Raw genomic sequence first — 17,248 nt, forward strand, 5'->3', positions numbered from 1 at the left:
TGAGCCCAGCGGCCTGGGCCGACAGACATCCAACTGTGCCGCCACCCCCGAGATCTACACCTACGGGATGGCCCAAAACACTGCCTCCATTAAAGTGCACTCTGAGTGTGAGTCTCACTGTGTGTGTGGGGATAGTGTGATCTAGTCCGCAAACACAAACTTCTGGTCTATAGTACCAATCCTTTCCCTACAATTGCCGCTTGAAAATTTCGGTGTGATGGCAAAGGTTTTCATTGCATGTTGTAAATTAGTTTGTTCAGGGAAATGTTCATTTGGTTTGTAATTCTCGCCCACTGTTGTCAAGTGATGCATTGCAATGATCGCAAGACTGATGCAGAAATAGAGGTGAAATGGCGGCTAGACTCCGGCGATTACGTTTTACACCTGCTCATTCCTTTTTTTTTTTTTTTCAAAGAAAATTTAATTTAGTAGCAAAATCATATTCAAAAAAAAAAACACAGTTGAATTCATGACTTTTTGTGTTTCCGAAGGGTGACACCATGTAACACAGCCCATATTATAAACATGCAAAGCACAAGCCCATAAATGACACAACAGCGTTTTCTCGGTCAGAACAGAGACCGATTGTTTCGTTTTTTAAGATAAGAAGCAGAAAAGGCTGCAAGAAATGCTGCTAATTCCCCACACATTTCCTCTCCTTCTAGCTAGCGCCCGTAGCCGAGAAAGCTGAGATTTTAAATTGCTGTAATATGATGTTTTTTTTTTGTGGTGTGTGTGTGTGTGTGTGTGTTGTACAGATGGCTGGTGTACAGTGACCCGGGGTTCCAGGGTATGCTCGCTTGTGTTGGAGGTGGGCGAGTTCCCCTCCCCTGAGTGCTGGGGCTTCCCCATGCCCTTCGTGGGATCTTGCGTCCCCTCAAAATGGTGCTGAACCGCCGCGTCCATTCACCTGAACTTTCATGTCACGATGCTCCTTAATGCTGATTGGAAAAAAAATATTTTCATATGTTTTCACAACCCGGATGTCTCTGCTCAGGATCGATGAGTTCTGTTGTCACAGTTCAGCATTGTCTGTTTATTGCAGGGTCAAATTAAGGTGGAGAGTCCCTATGAAGTCAAGTTGTAAAAAATACAGACGTCTCGAATGTGGTGATAATTCTTATAGCTCAGGAGATGTGCAACAAAAGCAGATGTGTAGTAAAAAATCGACCTCCGACCTCTGAAAATGTGCCCCAGGCCGTGTTTGTTGTACGAGAAGCCGCTTTTTGAGGGGAGGAGTGTGGAGTTGGAGGGGAAGGAGTGGCAGCTGGAAGAGGAGGTGGAGGAAGGAGCGAGAGTGACAGGCAGCAGGACGTGGAGCACCCGGAAGCAAGCAGGAGATGCCTGAGCTCTGTGGGCTCCATCAGGATCGCCGGCGGCCTGTGAGTTTGGAGAGTGCGTCAGTGTACCCGTTTGTTATTTGTGTGTGTGTGTGTCCGTGTTGCATGTACGTTTGGATTGTAGTGTGTATTCGTGTTCAGCTGGGTGGGCTACACCAGAAGTGGAGTTTGAAGGACGTCAGTGGCTGCTGGAGGAGGGCGAGTACACAGACTGGAGTGACTGGGGAGGGACTTGGGACACACTGCGCTCACTAAGGCCAGTGGTGTGGTCAGTAAATCGCACACACACACAGTGAGTTTCAGTGAGTGCATAGTTTTTTATGACATGAGATTGTGATATCACATCTAGGCTCATTATCAGACATGGAATCAGCATTACAGGGACGGTCCCCTGGAGACACTCAGATACTCGTTTCAGGTGTACATTTCAACATCTGTGAATATGTAGTCAGGAACCAAGCTTCGTGAAGTTCATGTGAGACTTTCTAGAGACTCACCTGCGGTGGTGAGGATGAAGCATGACAGGTTAAATCTGACCATGATCCCTGATGCCCGCAGGACCTGGTCTCACCCCACTTGAAGATGTTCAGCCAGAGAGACTTCGGGGACAGGGGGGTCTGTGTGGACCTGCTGGTTCCAGTCACCAAACATGGAGGACACCGATACGGGCAGCAAGACACAGTCCATAGACGTCGAGTCTGGAGTGTGGAGGCACATGCATGCACACTCACACACACTCACACACTCACACTCACACACTCACACACACACTATACTGCATTTGAAGTGAGTATTGTTTGCGTGGGGTGTAGTTAAGGTTTATGACGTCCTTTTCTGCAGGTGGGTGGGGTTTGAGAAAGCTGGGTTCTCAGGAGAACTCTACATCCTGGAAAGAGGTCTCTACAGTGCCCATGAGGACTGGGGAGCTCAGCGCCCCAGCATCGGCTCTGTCCAGCCTGTGATTGTGGTAAAAAAAAAAAAAGTTCCGATTCGTCAACAGATTCTCTCCTGTTCTGTCTTCAGAGCATCATTTCTTTTTTTATCTTCTTCTTTAAGGAAATGCAGAGCGGAGTCAGCAAGTATAAGGTACGGTGAGAGAACCCAGTTTCAGATACTCAGTTGTCTTTTATTGTTCACGTACTGTAGTTCTGCTGCTCTGTTTTAGGTTCTCTTGTTCTCTAGTCCTGGGTTCCAAGGAGAACAACTGTCTTTGGATGACAGTGGCACCACACTGCCAGATGGGTTCCGTGCTGCTTCTTGCAAGGTTCTTTCTGGGAGGTGAGGAGAATTGAGCTTTTTAAAAGGTTCCTAGGTGTGTGTGTTAAAGAAAAAGACTAAGTGTGCTTGTGTGTGTTAGTTGGGTGGTGTTCTCCGGAGCTCATTTCACCGATCTCATGTTGGTGCTGGAGGAAGGTGTGTATCCAACACCGGAGTCCATGGGCTTCCAGGACCCTGATTCCAGAGTCCTGTCCATTCATACTGTTGCACCGGTGAGTTCAGTGTGCGCGTGTGTGTGTGTGTGTGTGTGTGTGTGTGTGTGCGCAAGTTGGTGCTTTATTGTCATTTCAGTGGAAATGAAATGTTTGTCATGTGCTACATGTGACATTTAAACAAAGTTACGTACTGACATAAAGTGACCGTGTGCAACATCGACAAACCGGCTAAATAAAGTACAGGGGACACAGACAGTGCAAGAGTAACATTCAAAGCAAATAAAATATGTACATAATAAAGAAGACAGGCAGGCAGACAGACAGTCAGTGAAATTAGTAATTAAGGTGCTGAGTAAAAATAGTGCAAATACTGTTGTGCAAAATGGAATAGTTTAATAACAGATAATATTACTTAATATAACAGAGGTAGTGTGTGTGTGTGTGTGTGTGTGTGTGTGTGTGTGTGTCCAGAGTGGAAAGTCCCAGAGTGTTTAAGTGAGGCAGTGAGGTCCCGAATGCTTTGGTACCTTTTTCCGGATGGTAGGAGGATGAATGGTGCAAGTGAGGGGTGTGTAGAGTCCTTCACAATGCTGCTGGCTTTCCGGATGCAGCGAGACTCTGACGATCTTCTCAGCTGTCCTCACTATCCGCTGTAGGGTCTTGTGGTCCAATGCGGTGCAGTTCACCAACCAGACAGTGATGCAGCTGGTCTTAATGCTCACTGGTCCCTCTATAGAAGGTGGTGAGGATGGGTGGTGGGAGATGGGATTTCCTCAGCCTCCCCAGGAAGTAGAGATGATGCTGCGGCTTTCTTGGCCGGAGAGTCCAGGAGAGGTTCTCATCTACATGAACACAAGGAACTTTGTATTCTTAACGATCTTCACACAAGATCCGTTGATGTTCAGGAGAGAGTGGTCTTCCTAAGTCTGAAGTGTTTCACTCCTCGTCTCTACAGGAATTCTCTCTCCCCTCCATCACACTCTTTTGTAAGTTGGGATTCAGAGGCAGGAAGGTGATTTTGACGGATGCTTCAGTGAACCTGTCTCTTGCTGGAATCAGTGGATGTTCTCGCTCACTACTAGTCAGTGGAGGAATGTAAGTGGCCATGCACACGCACGCACGCACAAACACACACAGTGCGTCCTTCCACATACGGCTGTGGGAAAGTGGCCATCATGTGTGTATACATGTATTTAATGTAATTGTGTCTTGTGTTTGCAGGTGGGTTCTCTATGAAGAACCTTACTTTCATGGCCGTCAGATTCTCCTACAGCCCAGCGAAGTCTCGGATTGGCAGCAGTTCAGCAGCTGGCAGCGAATTGCGTCTCTTCGTCCGCTAATACAGGTGTGTGTTGGCGAATTCAAATTTGTGCACGCAGACACACACAGGACTTGCGGAGACAAGTGGGTAGATTTAAAATTTGAAGCATCTGACTCATAACAGTTTTCATTGATCTGCTGTTTATCTGAATCACGAGAATGAAGGAAATGATCAACCTGATAAAATCATCTGCAGCTGACTCTGTTCAGCTGTGCTGTGATTGGAGAACCAGTCACCTCACTGAACAGAGGGCAGTGGGGGCCTAGCGGTTAAGGAAGCGGCCCCGTAATCAGAAGGTTGCCGGTTCGAATCCCGATCCGCCAAGGTGCCACTGAGCAAAGCACCGTCACGTCACTTTAAGACGATATTAAACAGCAGAAGATCTGAATCAGGATTTATAAAATTCTATACATGTACACATTACTTTACTTTACTTTACTTTATTTAGCAGACGCTTTTATCCAAAGCGACTTACAAGAGGAAGACGCCAGCAATTCTCGTTCGATTTCTATAGATTTTGAGTTTACAAAACTAAGAGCCCTGATAAGGCCTAATTACACTACATTACACTACAGATGTTTTCAGTAAATATGGTCTAAAATTGTTAGTTTCACCAGTGTGCAGCTGAAGCGGTTCTTTTGCTATCGGCCTACGAGAATGCATTTGTGTGTGTGTGTTTGGTAGAAACCGCTGTATATTCGCCTGCGGAGCGCTGAAACTGGGTGTGTGATGTCACTGTGTGGCCAACTGGACGATCTGAAGCTGCTGAGGGTCCAGGTGTCTGAGGAGACAGGTGGAGCTGAGCAGACGTGGCTCTACGCACACGGCCAGCTGCGCTGCAAGGTGAGTGTGTGTTGTGCGTCTTTGTCTCGATGGCGTGACAGGGCACCTAAAAAAGGACACAACCGCACAACTCACAAAAACAGCAGATTTATGTAAACACAATAAGGATACATTTATACACTTAACATCTGGTACACACAATCATGGAATCAGGAGCACACACAGTCGACACGGAACTCTGGACTGGAACACGGAACCAGAGCACTCGACAGGCTATGACAGTCTTCTATATGAATATGCTGTTCGGCTGTTTGGGCAATGGTGGCCTGAAGCGGACTCAGGTTCAAATCCCAAACAGTCAAGGTGCCATCTCCAAGGTTGTGAGTTTGAATCCTGATTCGGACGCTGTGTGGGTGGAGTTTGCTTGCTCTCCCTGCGTTGGCGCGGGGTTCCTCCTGCTGTCAAAAGACATGTAAACTAGGTGGACTGGCGACTCTGAATTGACCGTTGTGTGAGTGACAGTGATGAGAAGATTTAATTCATTACAATTACAAATTACTCTATTTAATATCTAATAGTAGTGTAGCTATTTCAATGCAAGTAATTACGTTTGATTACTTTTTGATTTTTCATTCATAATTTACAAAAGTTATCTTAACTGTTAACCTTTTTGAAATTTTGAAACCTTTTTACATTATATAGCCATTCAAAGTTTTTTTTAATACATTAACATAATTTATTAAAGATGATATAATAACAGCCACCACAAGGTCAGAATTCAGGCCTGATTTTACTGTAAGATCATACAGTTATAAGCCATTCAATCATTGAATAATGTGAGGAACTTTATGCTTGGTCGGGGTTCCTCCATCCCGGGAAACTCGTTCAGAGTCAAAATACACCTGGCAGGCATCTGACATTTTCCTACAGTAGACCAAGATTATCACTGCTAGAATCAACCTCTCCTCCAGTCTAACAATAATTGTATATTTATATTTTATTGTGTTTTTCTTTCTTTTTCTGACATCTTTTTACTTTATAATGGAGGATGCTGAACTAGCGTATAGAAATACCATCACCTGACTCTTTACTTTTAAGATGCAGACACCGAACTATTGAACATCTGAACAGACAGGTTCCATCGACTCATCACATTCTACTAACAATGTGAAGTGAAAGTGAAACATTGTAAAACACTGCAGCACAGCACACGTTGACACAACAAAATGTGTCCTCTGTATTTAACCATCACCCTTGGTGAGCAGTGGGCAGCCATGACAGGCGCCCGGGGAGCAGTGTGTGGGGACGGCGCTTTGATCAGTGGCACCTTGGCGGATCGAGATTCGGCAACCTTCTAATTACGGGGCCGCTTCCTTAACCGCCAGGCCACCACTGTCCACTTCACAGGGGTTTGTAATAGGCACTGAGTGCTGATGGGTTGATTCCTGCAACACCACTATTATTAAATATATCAGCAAGGTTTTACATTAGCATATCTATTCTAAAAATTTTCTCTTACTTTTTCTAAATTTACTGCATTCTGAATGCTGCCTTGTAAAATATGAAGAACTGAATACTTATACATCTTTTTTTTTTAATAAGAATAACTGTTACATCCCAGCTCTGTATGGGTTGGTGTGTATTAATTATGTGTTTTTCTCAGATGGTGGAGGACTGCTGTCTGGAGACGTCTAGTTCCGTCGTCATGGCCGGCTCCCGGCTGGGTGTTTCCACAGAGGTCGGGAAGGAGAACCAGCTGTGGGATATTACACAGGATGGACACATACACACACACCTGAAACCTGAGCTGGTGCTTGAGGTCAAAGGTCAGGTTGACCCTAAACTTCTCACTCCTGTGTGTGATTTTTTTTTGTTTGTTTTGTTCTCAGCATTAAAAGCTTTTAAAATGTGTGTCCAATACACCAATATTACACCAATACTCCTTTGTGGTCTTCATCAGGTACATTTTGATTTGATCAATTCACTGTGCAGATGCTCAACATGTGAAGACACACGCACACACAGCCTTTAAACTTGTCTGGGCGAGTGAGAGCGGTGTGGTATTTTTACAAGGACGGATCGTTCTGAGCTGGAGTTACTCAATAACCAGCATCCATATACCAAAAAGCACGCTCTACCACAGCCCAGCATAGCAATCTTCTCACGTCAGCCACAGCACACAGACGAAAGAGTAAATCTCCACCACTGGGGCAGCGGGAGAGGAAACGGACCCGTAATCGGAATCCCAGACTGCCAAGGTGCCACGGAGCAGAGTACCGTCCCCACACACTGCTCCCTGGGGATGGTTTAAATGCAGAGGACACATTTCACATGTGCCAACTAATCTCTTTCGTCACTACTGTGACCATGTGGGGCAGTGGTGGCCTAACGGTTAAGGAAGCGGCCCCGTAATCAGAAGGTTGCCGGTTTGAATCCTGATCTGCCAAGGTGCCACTGAGGTGCCACTGAGCAAAGCACCGTCCCCACACACTGCTCCCCGGGCGCCTGTCATGGCTGCCCACTGCTCACTCAGGGTGATGGGTTAAATGCAGAGGACAAATTTCACTGTGTGCACCGTGTGCTGTGCTGCTGTGTATCACATGTGACAATCACTTCACTTAACGTGGCGCCCTCTACAGGGCACCTCAGATACGGACGGCTGTCTTTTACTGGACTTTTTTTTTTTTTTTTTTTTTTTTTTCTTCCAGGAGGTCACCAGTATGACAGGAACCACGTGATCGTTAACACGCTGGATGAGAGGAGGTCCAGTCAAAGGTGGACTGTAGAGATCCTTTGACCACCATGGAGACATCGGTGGACACTGTTTCAGATTCCTGAAGTGCCAAAAGTCACCTTTATCATTTATTTACCCTAATTTCTACTCTTAAGCATTGTTTTCAGTAAATGATTTCTGGACTGTTTTTCCTGCCCTACAACATGTACAGCTGCTTTTAAAGTGTCTCAATACATTAACTGGAATTCCAGTGGTGGAAAGTAACAAAGTAAATTTAATTTGTTACTGTACTTAAGTAGTTTTTTGTTTATCTGTGCTTTACTAAAGTATTTACATTTGTGGACAGTTTTTTACTTTTACTCTGGTACATTTCAATGTAAAAAAAATCTTACTTTGTACTCCACTAATTTTTTTATAAAATCTAACCTTTGACCTGTTTGATCAAAACTGAGATGAGGAGCGGCACGGATTCGTCAACCTGTTAAAGTGTTGCACTGTTATTGTCCAGCTTGCCAGAACATTCATGGCTTTTTATTTTATTTTTTTTTGAAGAAATGAAGATGCAGAAAAATACCTTTTGTGCCTGCCTCCGACCCATATGATTTCATTTTACACAAATTCATCATCTAATCTAAGGAAACCGGTAGAGGTACGATTTAATTCTGATGGAAATTTAGCTAGACAGATTGGGAAAATGCTGCTACCCATAATGGCAGGCTAAAGCTATTATCAATTTCAATTCGATGGCTGTTACTCGCTTCATATGTTTGCCAGTGTTGCCAGATGTTAATGTGGAAGTATGGTACCATCACCTGAAAAAGACACAATTTCCATTCAGACATATTGCCTTAACCATAAAATAAAGGGATTATGGGATTATTGTTTTTCAAATGCGCATTATAAACTCCGCATCAGTTCTCAATATCAGCGAGCGCTCGGTAACTCACACTCAGTACCAGCATTCAGTCCATTCCACAGATTCAGCTTCCAAATACTTAGTCCTTGCAAAAAATATGAAGGTGGTCTGAATCCACAGTCCCTGAGCAAGACACTTAACCCCGAGTGTCTCCAGGGGGACTATCCCTGTCACCATTTCATTTACATTTACAGCATTTATCAGACGCCCTTATCCAGAGCGACTTACAATCAGTATTACAGGGACAGTCCCCCCCTGGAGCAACTTAGGGTTAAGTGTCTTGCTCAGGGACACAATGGTAGTAAGTGGGATTTGAACCCGGGTCTTCTGGTTCATAGGCGAGTGTGTTACCCACTAGGCTACTACCACCCATCACCACTGCTGGTAAGGCATCAGATACATTTTAATAGTTATCAGTGGTAAAGTAATTAATAGCATTTCACACACACACACAAAAAAAAAAAAAAAGTCTTAATTTAAATTAATTGATCTAACCAGTAAATTAAAGTTACGCGTTAGAGCCACAATAAATTACTTTACTTTTACTTTTGATACTTAAGTACATTTGAAGGCAAATACTTTTGTACTTTTACTCAAGTAGAAATTTAAATGAAGGACTTTTACTGCAGTAAACTTTTACCCTGGGTACATAGTTTGTGTACTTCCTCCACCGTGGAATTCTGCAAGAACATTCCGTTTCCAGAGATTCCGAGAGCGATGGGGTGGAGCCGAAGCCCCTCAGTCTTCACGTTGCAACAGTTGGGATCAGACATGAGTGGAATCAGCAGCAGCGACTGATTCAAACTGATCACAAATCCGTTTTATTGAACTACTTCAGACTCATTTCAGTTCATTCAGTTCAGCCGCAAGGTTGAATTTTCTACAAAATGAAACTTTCTGGATTCAACAGAGGTTTATTTACACTGAGACACACACTTGTCTCACACACACTCGTGCTCGTCACTTATGATGTCGATGACTGTCTTCCCACGGGCATGTCCACCCTCCACCTTCAAAAAGGCATCTGGAACCTGAGCGAATGAGTAATGAGCCTCGACCACCGGCCGAACCTGGGAGGCACACAGACAGAGGCAGGACTAGTAAAGAGGCACAACAGAGGACACACGGGGGACACTGGGCATACCTGTCCTGCGTCCACCATGTCGCTGATGTCGTCCAGCGCTGGGCCACTTGGTATGAAGAAGCCCCAGCGATAGTGAACTCCTTTAGTCAGGTGCTGAGACACAGAACGAGGGATTTCACACACACACACACACACACACACACACACACACAGCTTTGATGTGCCTCTAACTACCTTTAGTGCTTTAGTTGCTACGGTTACACCCGTTTGGAACATTCCGTCGGCGATGCCCAGTGTGTCAGTGTTGCGCAAGAACGGTGTGACCAGTGTGACGTATTTAGCACCAGACCAAGGCTTCAGCAGCGCCAGGGCCCACCTCTCCGTCTCACCACCAACATTATCCAGGATCAGATCAAACCTGAGAACGCACACACACGCACACACACACACACTCACATACATACATGCTCGCTCGCCGTGTGTCTGTCTGAGATCAGGACTGACCTCTCAGAGCTGAGCTGGTTCTGGATCGGCCCAGTACCGTAGTCCACCACGGCATCGGCCCCCAGTTCCCTCACCAGACGCTCCGCAGCCCCAGAGCAGGTGGCTGTCACGTGACCCCCCCACGCCTTCACTAGCTGCAGGGGTCAGAGGTCAAACAGCAACCACACGGCCTGTGTATGTGTGTTTGTTTTCATTCCTAAACTGGGACAAGAGCAGCAGAGACAGGTACACCTCCTTACCTGAACAGCAAAGGTCCCGACTCCGCCCGACGCGCCCAGAATAAGAACACTGTAATGAAAAAAAGTGAATGAGTCCATCAACCCAGCACACGTTCAGAGGAACACGACACTCCGACAGTCCTTCACACCTACAGGCTGCCTCTCCAGGAACAGAAACTGTTCATTTAGCTTTTCCCTTTACTTTCAGGCCTGCCCCCTGGGTCACCTGGTGGGGCAGTGGTGGCCTAGCGGTTAAGGAAGCGGCCCCGTAATCAGAAGGTTGCTGGTTCGAATCCCAAGGTGCCACTGAGGTGCCACCGAGCAAAGCACCGTCCCCACAGGCTGCTCCACCACTGCTCACCAAGGGTGATGGTTAAATACAGAGGACAAATTTCACTGTGCTGTGCTGCTGTGTATCACAAGTGACAATCACTTCACTTTATCACTACCTCAAGGTCTTTGGGAGAAAACTGGATGGTTGGGAGCCCCCTTGTGGGCAATGACATATTGCAACGGCAGCTTTGCTGCGGTAATTCAGTCTTCTGGTTCATGTTCCAGGACCCAGGTCATCCACTCTCCTCCTTGGTGTGAATCCCTGGTTGCACCCAGCGGCAGCAGAGATGCTTCAGCCAGTGATACGTCTCCAAAGCTGGTGTACTGCTACTCCGAAAGTGAATATCAGATTTCTGAATCAGTGCCTCCTTTAACTGCTGGAAGTCACCTGCAGAATCTTCACACACCACGCAGTGGTGGCCTAGCGGATAAGGAAACTGACCCATAATCGGAAGGTTGCCGGTTCGAATCCCAAACCGCCACAGTGCCGCTGAGGTGGCTCGTCTCGCCGCATCAGATGAGATGCCACCTGAATATGGCCTGCTGGACCTTCTCTCTTCACTGGTTTTGATGGCACAGGTTCAGGTTGCTGTATACCCCATAGGGCACATGTGTCAAACTCGTGGCCCTCAAGATCACTACATATAGATCAATTATTATGACCCGGCGATATGAAGCACTGACATCATCCCATAATGCAGTGCGTACTTTGCCGTCGACGCCCTGTACAGATTCAGCTCCTGTGTAAAGATCACATTCGGCAAGGCAAGTTGCATTATGGGATATGTAGTTTGTGTGTTATCAACGCTTCATTTCGCCGGCCCATAATAATATCTCGTGGCATGTGACCCGAAGACACATCGCAGTTCCTCCCGCATGGCTTCATCCCTTGTTACCTGCCTCACACACACACACACACACACTTGCCGTTTCTTAGCACAGTTGTCCTTGTTGAGGCCACCGGTGTTGACCACAGCTGACCAGGCTGTGGATGCTGTGTAGGGCAGAGCTGCTGCTTCAGGGTGACTCAGTGATTTGGGTTTATGAGATACCTGCATACACACACACACACACACGTATGTCACACTCCTGTACTGGTTTCATAAGATCAGCATCCTTTTCCCAGCTCAACATCTCCTATTTAACACCAGTGTCCGCAACATTTATACTCAATGTGCACAGCACACAACGCGTTATAATGCTGCGTAGACGTCAGACCGTCACACAGAATGTCACATTCAACGTTCTGACTTCTTTATCATGACTAGAATCCTCTGTGGGACCAGACCTGCCGACACCATTAAGTTCCTGGACCACTTTTGGTGGATTCTGGCCATCAGAACATTGTCCTTGTCACTCTGATCCTCGTCCGCAATTCAAACACCTCAATAAAGTATCAGTATGTGTGTAGATGTGCAGCATGGCAGAACCACACCTTGTAACCACCAGTGTTGGGAGTAAATAGGTAACAAAATGGTTAACAGTTATGAATATTCAGTCATAATTTACAAAAGTAATCAAATGTAATTAGTTACATTCCATTACTTTCATATAGTGATCAAAATAGTTCAAAGTAGCATTACATTTTAAAAAGGGCCAGTTGTAACTATAACAAGTGTAACCAGATCATCACTCCATCGTTGTGACTGATCAGTGATTTGGTGAGTGAGTGTGTGTGTCATACATTTTACCTCATTGGCACTGAGAACCACAAACTCAGCCAGACTGCCCTGTTTCCATGGTGGAATGGCCGCCCACACCTGCACACACACAGTTTTCATAATTGTCAAGACACTAATTATTTAATACACATTCTGAGACCTCTGTAACTCAGCAATGCACTCTGGAATGTTGAGCTGGAGAGGGGAATTAATGGCAACTCTGTAATTAGGTCTTATTGGATCTTTATTATTACTGCAGGTGACATCATGATGCTGTGTGTGTGTGTGTGTGTGTGTGTGTGTTTTCCTTCACCTCATCTCCAGGTTTGAAGTAGGCCACGTCCAGGCCGCACTCCATGATGACCCCAGACACGTCACGACCCAGGATAAGTGGGAACTCGCTTCCTGCCTGATTGAGGTTCAGCGGATCGCGTTTCATTGCCATGGTGGCGGCACCGTATCCACCTGACGCACACAGGAGTGAGCAGGAGCCTGATAACCTGATCTCTGACCTCCGACCTCCATCATCACATTCTCTTCCACTGGTCTGACCGGTTCGTTTCTGGACCAGCCGATAGATGGTTGACCAATCAGAATACGCCTGTCACGTGATGAACTCACCCCTCATGCTGACGTCGATGGGGTTGAGCGCGGCAGCGTGGACCTTCACCGTCACCTCGTTGGGATACTGGATGACCGGAAACGGCGCGTTCTTGGTGAAGCGCAGGACCTCGTTGGTTCCGTAGCGGTCGATCACCCAGGCGGGCATCACCGCCCTGCGGGCCGCGGAGCCGCTGAAGGGTCTCGGGTGGCCCGGGAATCCGGTCCTCCTGAGCAGCAGAGCTCCGGTACAGGAGACCGAGCGCCGCCTCGCCAGCTGTGCCGCTACCGCCATCATCACAGCTCCATTTTATTCCGGAATTCTGTTCCCGACTTCAGCGCCCCTGCCCGCTCCCGGTGGCTGTCGCGTCCGCTTCCCTTTAACCTGCCCGGATTGACCAATTAGACAAGGATGAGCCGCGTCGTCAGCCAATCAGAGGGCGGAATATTGCAGACTGAACCAACATGGCCGCGCCCTGTGCGCAATGTGTCTGAAGGTTGGGCCGCTGCACAAAACCGGAGAAGATGAGTGCGCTGAGGTTCTCAATCAGGGAGGTGAGTTCAGATCCTGAAAAGCCTACAAGTCAGATCGACATATCATCCTAAATTCACAGGTCAGATCCGGATATCATCCTAAATTCACAGGTCAGATCCGGATATCATCCTAAATTCACAGGTCAGATCGACATATCATCCTAAATTCACAGGTCAGATTGACATATCATCCTAAATTACTGGTCAGATCCGGATATCATCCTAAATTACAGGTCAGATCCGGATATCATCATAAATTCACAGGTCAGATCAGGATATCATACTAAATTTACAGGTCAGATCCGGATATCATCCTAAATTCACAGGTCAGATCCGGATATCATACTAAATTCACAGGTCAGATCAGGATAAATTCACAGATCACCACCAATATTGTGGACTACTGTGATGTTGATGCTCTCTGCTTGTAATAGTTGTATTGTAATAGTTCTGTAATATACCACACCCATCAGTGACCTGTGCCCTGCCCACCTTACAGGTGTCTGTGGCACTAAGAGAGGGGCGTGTCTCTGCCACTGACCTGTGCCGAAAATGTCTGCAGCGGATCCGAGAGACGCATTACCTGAACGCCTACATCAGCGTCACTGAAGAGCTTGCCATGCAGCAGGCAGAGGAGGCGGAGCTCCGGCTGCTGAGGGGTATTACATTTATGTGTTTGTCTGTGATATGTCTTAAATCATGATATTAATATTTCTGTAGAAAAAAGTAAAATAAGACTGGTGATGACTCATATATTCATGGAATTGGTATAAATATTAAATGTTTTGATTACATCAGTAGAGTGGCCATGTTGAGATTGATGATATGATATTTTTTGTTTGTTTTCTGTCCCTGTTGTCAGGGGAACCTCGTGGCATTCTGGATGGCGTCCCGTTCTCTGTGAAGGACAATTTCTGCACACAGGGTGTAGAGACCACCTGCGCCTCCCTCATGCTGAAAGGTGCGAGACTGTCGGAGCGGCAGGTCATGTGATCAGGTTAATATGCCCCTCCCCCTGCTGACTCTGTGTGATTTATAGGATACACTCCCCCCTTCAACGCCACCGTCGTCCAGAAGCTGCTGGACCAGGGCGCGGTTCTGCTGGGGAAGACCAACCTGGACGAGTTTGCCATGGGGTACATGAGTGTGGGCGTGTGCCAACATTAATTTAATTTACATTTACACCATATCCAGATTACAGAAATATGGCACCTATTGTGTATTGTTATTCTGCATGTGATTTTGATCTAGTGGACAGTAGGACAGTAATAATAAAGGGTGTTTGTTAATAAAAGGAATTACACAGTACAAATCAATACAAAATACAGTAGAGAGCAAGATATACGTTCAGAACCTCAGCACATAATATAAATGAAGGTGTTAATGAAGCATGTGTGTTCAGTTCAGGCAGCACCGACAGTTCCTTCGGGCCTGTGCGGAATCCCTGGAGTGAGGCCGTGACCGGTGGGCGGAGCAGCATGGAACTGGGCTCTGATTGGGCGATAGCGGGAGGGAGCTCTGGAGGGAGCGCTGCCGCTGTAGCATCGCTAAGCTGCTACCTGTGAGTGTGTGTGAGTGACTGTGTGTTTTGAGGGGGCGTGTGCTCCTGCATGTCTGACCTCTGACCCCTCCCACTGTCCCAGGTCTCTGGGTTCTGATACAGGCGGCTCGACGCGGAACCCTGGCGCTCTGTGTGGTGTGGTTGCTCTGAAACCGACCTACGGCGTCCTGTCCCGCCACGGACTGATTCCCCTCGTCAACTCGATGGACGTCCCTGGAATCCTGACGCGCCGAGTGTGTGATGCCGCCATAGTGCTCGGTATGCTTGTAAGTGTGTGTGTGTGTGTCGGGGTGTGTCTGTGTTTTACTGGCATGTGCTGCTTTTCAGATATTCTCCGGGGTCCAGATGAGCGAGACTCCACGACAGTCCCAAGCCCCGCCCTAGACTGCGCGCTGACGGAGGAGCTGGATTTGACCCGCATCACAGTTGGAATCCCACAGGTCAGCTGAGCCCCGATCACATGACCCGCATCGGCGCCGTCCGCTGCTAAAGCCCGACGGGCTCGATGCGCCCGCAGGAGTATCACGCGCCGGGCCTGTCGCCGGAGACCGCGCGGCAGTGGGAGCGCGTGGCCGCGGCGTTGGCGGCGGCCGGGGCTCGGGTGCGGGAGGTGAGCCTCCCCCACACGCAGCACTCCATCGTCTGCTACCACGTGCTGTGCTGCAGCGAGGTCGCCTCCAACATGGCGCGCTTCGACGGCCTGGAGTACGGTGCGTGTGGACCTGCGAACCCTCAGACACAGAAGTGAACACGGAGAACTGGACGCGTGTGTAAAACGTGTGTGTGTGTGTGTGTGTGTGTGTTGCTCTCAGGGCACCGCAGCTCAGTGGAGACGTCGACGGACGCTTTATATGCTGCCACGCGTCACGAGGGTTTCAATGACGTTGTCCGCCGCCGGATCCTCGCCGGAAACTACTTTCTGCTCAAACAGTCAGTTATTGCTGTGTTGGGGGTGGGGACTGTTGATATGGGGGCGGAGTTATTTTGATTGTCGTGTGACAGGAACTACGAGCGGTACTTTGTGAAGGCGCAGCAGGTGCGTCGCCTGATCGCCGATGATTTCTCGCGTGTCTTCTGCTCTGGCGTGGACGTCCTGCTCACACCCACCACGCTGTGCGACGCGCCCACCTACACACACTTCACACAGGAGGACAACCGCACACGCAGCACGCAGGAGGACGTCTTCACACAACCCGTCAACATGGCAGGTACAGTGCACACACACACACACACTGGTATTCTTTTAATCACGCTCAGACCCTGACTGTGTGTCTGACCTCTGACCCTGTGACAGGTCTCCCAGCAGTCAGTGTGCCGGTCGCGCTGTCGGCCAGAGGCCTGCCCATCAGCCTGCAGCTGATTGGTTCCAAGATGCAGGACAAGAAGTTGTTGTCAGTAGCGCATTGGCTGGAACAGCAGGTGGACTTCCCTCAGATCTGTTTCCGTGGCGATGATGAGGCGCGAGAGCGGACACAGGGGGTGTGAGGAGGGTGTGTGGTGAACACAGATCAGTGAAACTCTACCCATAATGCACTGCAGAGTGCAGCATTTGCCTCCAACAATAAAAACTTCACAACTAACTGCATTGTGTGTTCTTCTTCAGGGTTCTCATGTGACCACAGCTTGACTAAATCCTTGGTTCCGATTGGCTTGTTGGTGTTATATTCAGGTTGTTACAAAAACGTTAAAAACGTTTTTTTTTTTTTACATAATCCCCTCCGGTAAGTCAGGTAACCATGGGAACAACATTAGAACCATATCTGTCTTTTTTTCGTCTGCATCTGGCGACTCAATATGTAAAAAGTGAAGGGGCGGGGCTTACATACACAAACCACAGGTTCTTGCTGGTCTGCTAAGCTGTAATAATTCACATTATTTGAATTCATGTTTCCTGTTGTTGCAGAGCAGCTCTGTATGCACTTTTATAAACAGGTGGTGATGTCACATAAACAACTTTCCAGCTATACTGTCATGTGATAAAAAGTATATATACAGTACCAATACAGGCCAAAAGTTTGGACACACCTTCTCATTTAATGTGTTTTCTTTATCTTCATGACCATTTACGTTGGTAGATGATCACTGAAGGCATCAAAACTATGAATGAACACATGTGGAGTTATGTACTTAACAAAAAGTGGAGATCTGGTCTCCACAGTCACCGGACCTGAACCCAATCCAGATGGTTTGGGGTGAGCTGGACCAACAAGTGCTAAACACCTCTGG

The 17,248-nt window shown here is 47.4% G+C and overlaps 3 protein-coding genes across 5 annotated transcripts; 2 read left to right on the plus strand and 1 right to left on the minus strand.

Annotated features, from left to right (window-relative positions):
- The first annotated feature begins 1,989 nt into the window (after positions 1-1,989).
- Positions 1,990-8,184, plus strand: crybg1a (crystallin beta-gamma domain containing 1a). Its single transcript, XM_028987538.1, has 10 exons — positions 1,990-2,045; positions 2,181-2,307; positions 2,397-2,426; positions 2,506-2,618; positions 2,698-2,830; positions 3,729-3,868; positions 3,995-4,118; positions 4,779-4,937; positions 6,541-6,703; positions 7,586-8,184. The coding sequence occupies exons 1-10, from the start codon at positions 1,990-1,992 to the stop codon at positions 7,672-7,674; spliced, it is 1,134 nt and encodes a 377-aa protein (XP_028843371.1). The 3' UTR covers positions 7,675-8,184.
- Positions 8,185-9,154: 970 nt separating this feature from the next.
- On the minus strand, positions 9,155-13,337 carry rtn4ip1 (reticulon 4 interacting protein 1). The gene is made up of 9 exons (XM_028977157.1): positions 12,949-13,337; positions 12,641-12,792; positions 12,358-12,426; positions 11,594-11,718; positions 10,355-10,403; positions 10,116-10,249; positions 9,846-10,029; positions 9,672-9,764; positions 9,155-9,597 (listed from the first exon to the last, which is right to left on the minus strand). Exons 1-9 carry the CDS (start codon positions 13,223-13,225, stop codon positions 9,469-9,471), a joined length of 1,212 nt encoding a protein of 403 aa, XP_028832990.1. The 5' UTR covers positions 13,226-13,337; the 3' UTR covers positions 9,155-9,468.
- On the plus strand, positions 12,946-16,833 carry qrsl1 (glutaminyl-tRNA amidotransferase subunit QRSL1). Of its 3 annotated transcripts, XM_028977144.1 has the most exons (11): positions 12,946-13,478; positions 13,961-14,120; positions 14,324-14,422; positions 14,501-14,597; positions 14,864-15,022; positions 15,105-15,280; positions 15,350-15,462; positions 15,540-15,732; positions 15,835-15,952; positions 16,025-16,230; positions 16,317-16,833. In XM_028977144.1, exons 1-11 carry the CDS (start codon positions 13,413-13,415, stop codon positions 16,505-16,507), a joined length of 1,578 nt encoding a protein of 525 aa, XP_028832977.1. In that variant the 5' UTR covers positions 12,946-13,412; the 3' UTR covers positions 16,508-16,833. The 3 variants fall into 3 exon arrangements, with proteins under 3 accessions (XP_028832977.1, XP_028832968.1, XP_028832960.1); XM_028977135.1 differs by having other exon boundaries at positions 12,946-13,482; positions 15,105-15,462; XM_028977127.1 differs by having other exon boundaries at positions 15,105-15,462.
- Positions 16,834-17,248: the final 415 nt, after the last annotated feature.

Source organism: Denticeps clupeoides, chromosome 1, assembly GCF_900700375.1.
Source record: "Denticeps clupeoides chromosome 1, fDenClu1.1, whole genome shotgun sequence".
NCBI classification, from domain to species: domain Eukaryota; kingdom Metazoa; phylum Chordata; class Actinopteri; order Clupeiformes; family Denticipitidae; genus Denticeps; species Denticeps clupeoides.

Bases quoted from the DNA above. Each gene is read 5' to 3' on its own strand.
- crybg1a (XM_028987538.1), top strand. From the start codon at position 1,990: ATGGAGGACACCGATACGGGCAGCAAGACACAGTCCATAGACGTCGAG. The intron at 2,308-2,396 runs GTAAAAAAAAAA...TTCTTCTTTAAG, and splicing joins CTGTCCAGCCTGTGATTGTG to GAAATGCAGAGCGGAGTCAG. The intron at 4,938-6,540 runs GTGAGTGTGTGT...TGTTTTTCTCAG, and splicing joins ACGGCCAGCTGCGCTGCAAG to ATGGTGGAGGACTGCTGTCT.
- rtn4ip1 (XM_028977157.1), bottom strand. From the start codon at position 13,225: ATGATGGCGGTAGCGGCACAGCTGGCGAGGCGGCGCTCGGTCTCCTGT. The intron at 10,250-10,354 runs GTAAGGAGGTGT...TGACCCCTGCAG, and splicing joins TCGGGACCTTTGCTGTTCAG to CTAGTGAAGGCGTGGGGGGG. The intron at 10,030-10,115 runs GTCAGTCCTGAT...GTGCGTTCTCAG, and splicing joins AACCAGCTCAGCTCTGAGAG to GTTTGATCTGATCCTGGATA.
- qrsl1 (XM_028977127.1), top strand. From the start codon at position 13,413: ATGTGTCTGAAGGTTGGGCCGCTGCACAAAACCGGAGAAGATGAGTGC. The intron at 13,479-13,960 runs GGAGGTGAGTTC...CCCACCTTACAG, and splicing joins GCGCTGAGGTTCTCAATCAG to GTGTCTGTGGCACTAAGAGA. The intron at 14,423-14,500 runs GTGCGAGACTGT...TGTGATTTATAG, and splicing joins CGCCTCCCTCATGCTGAAAG to GATACACTCCCCCCTTCAAC.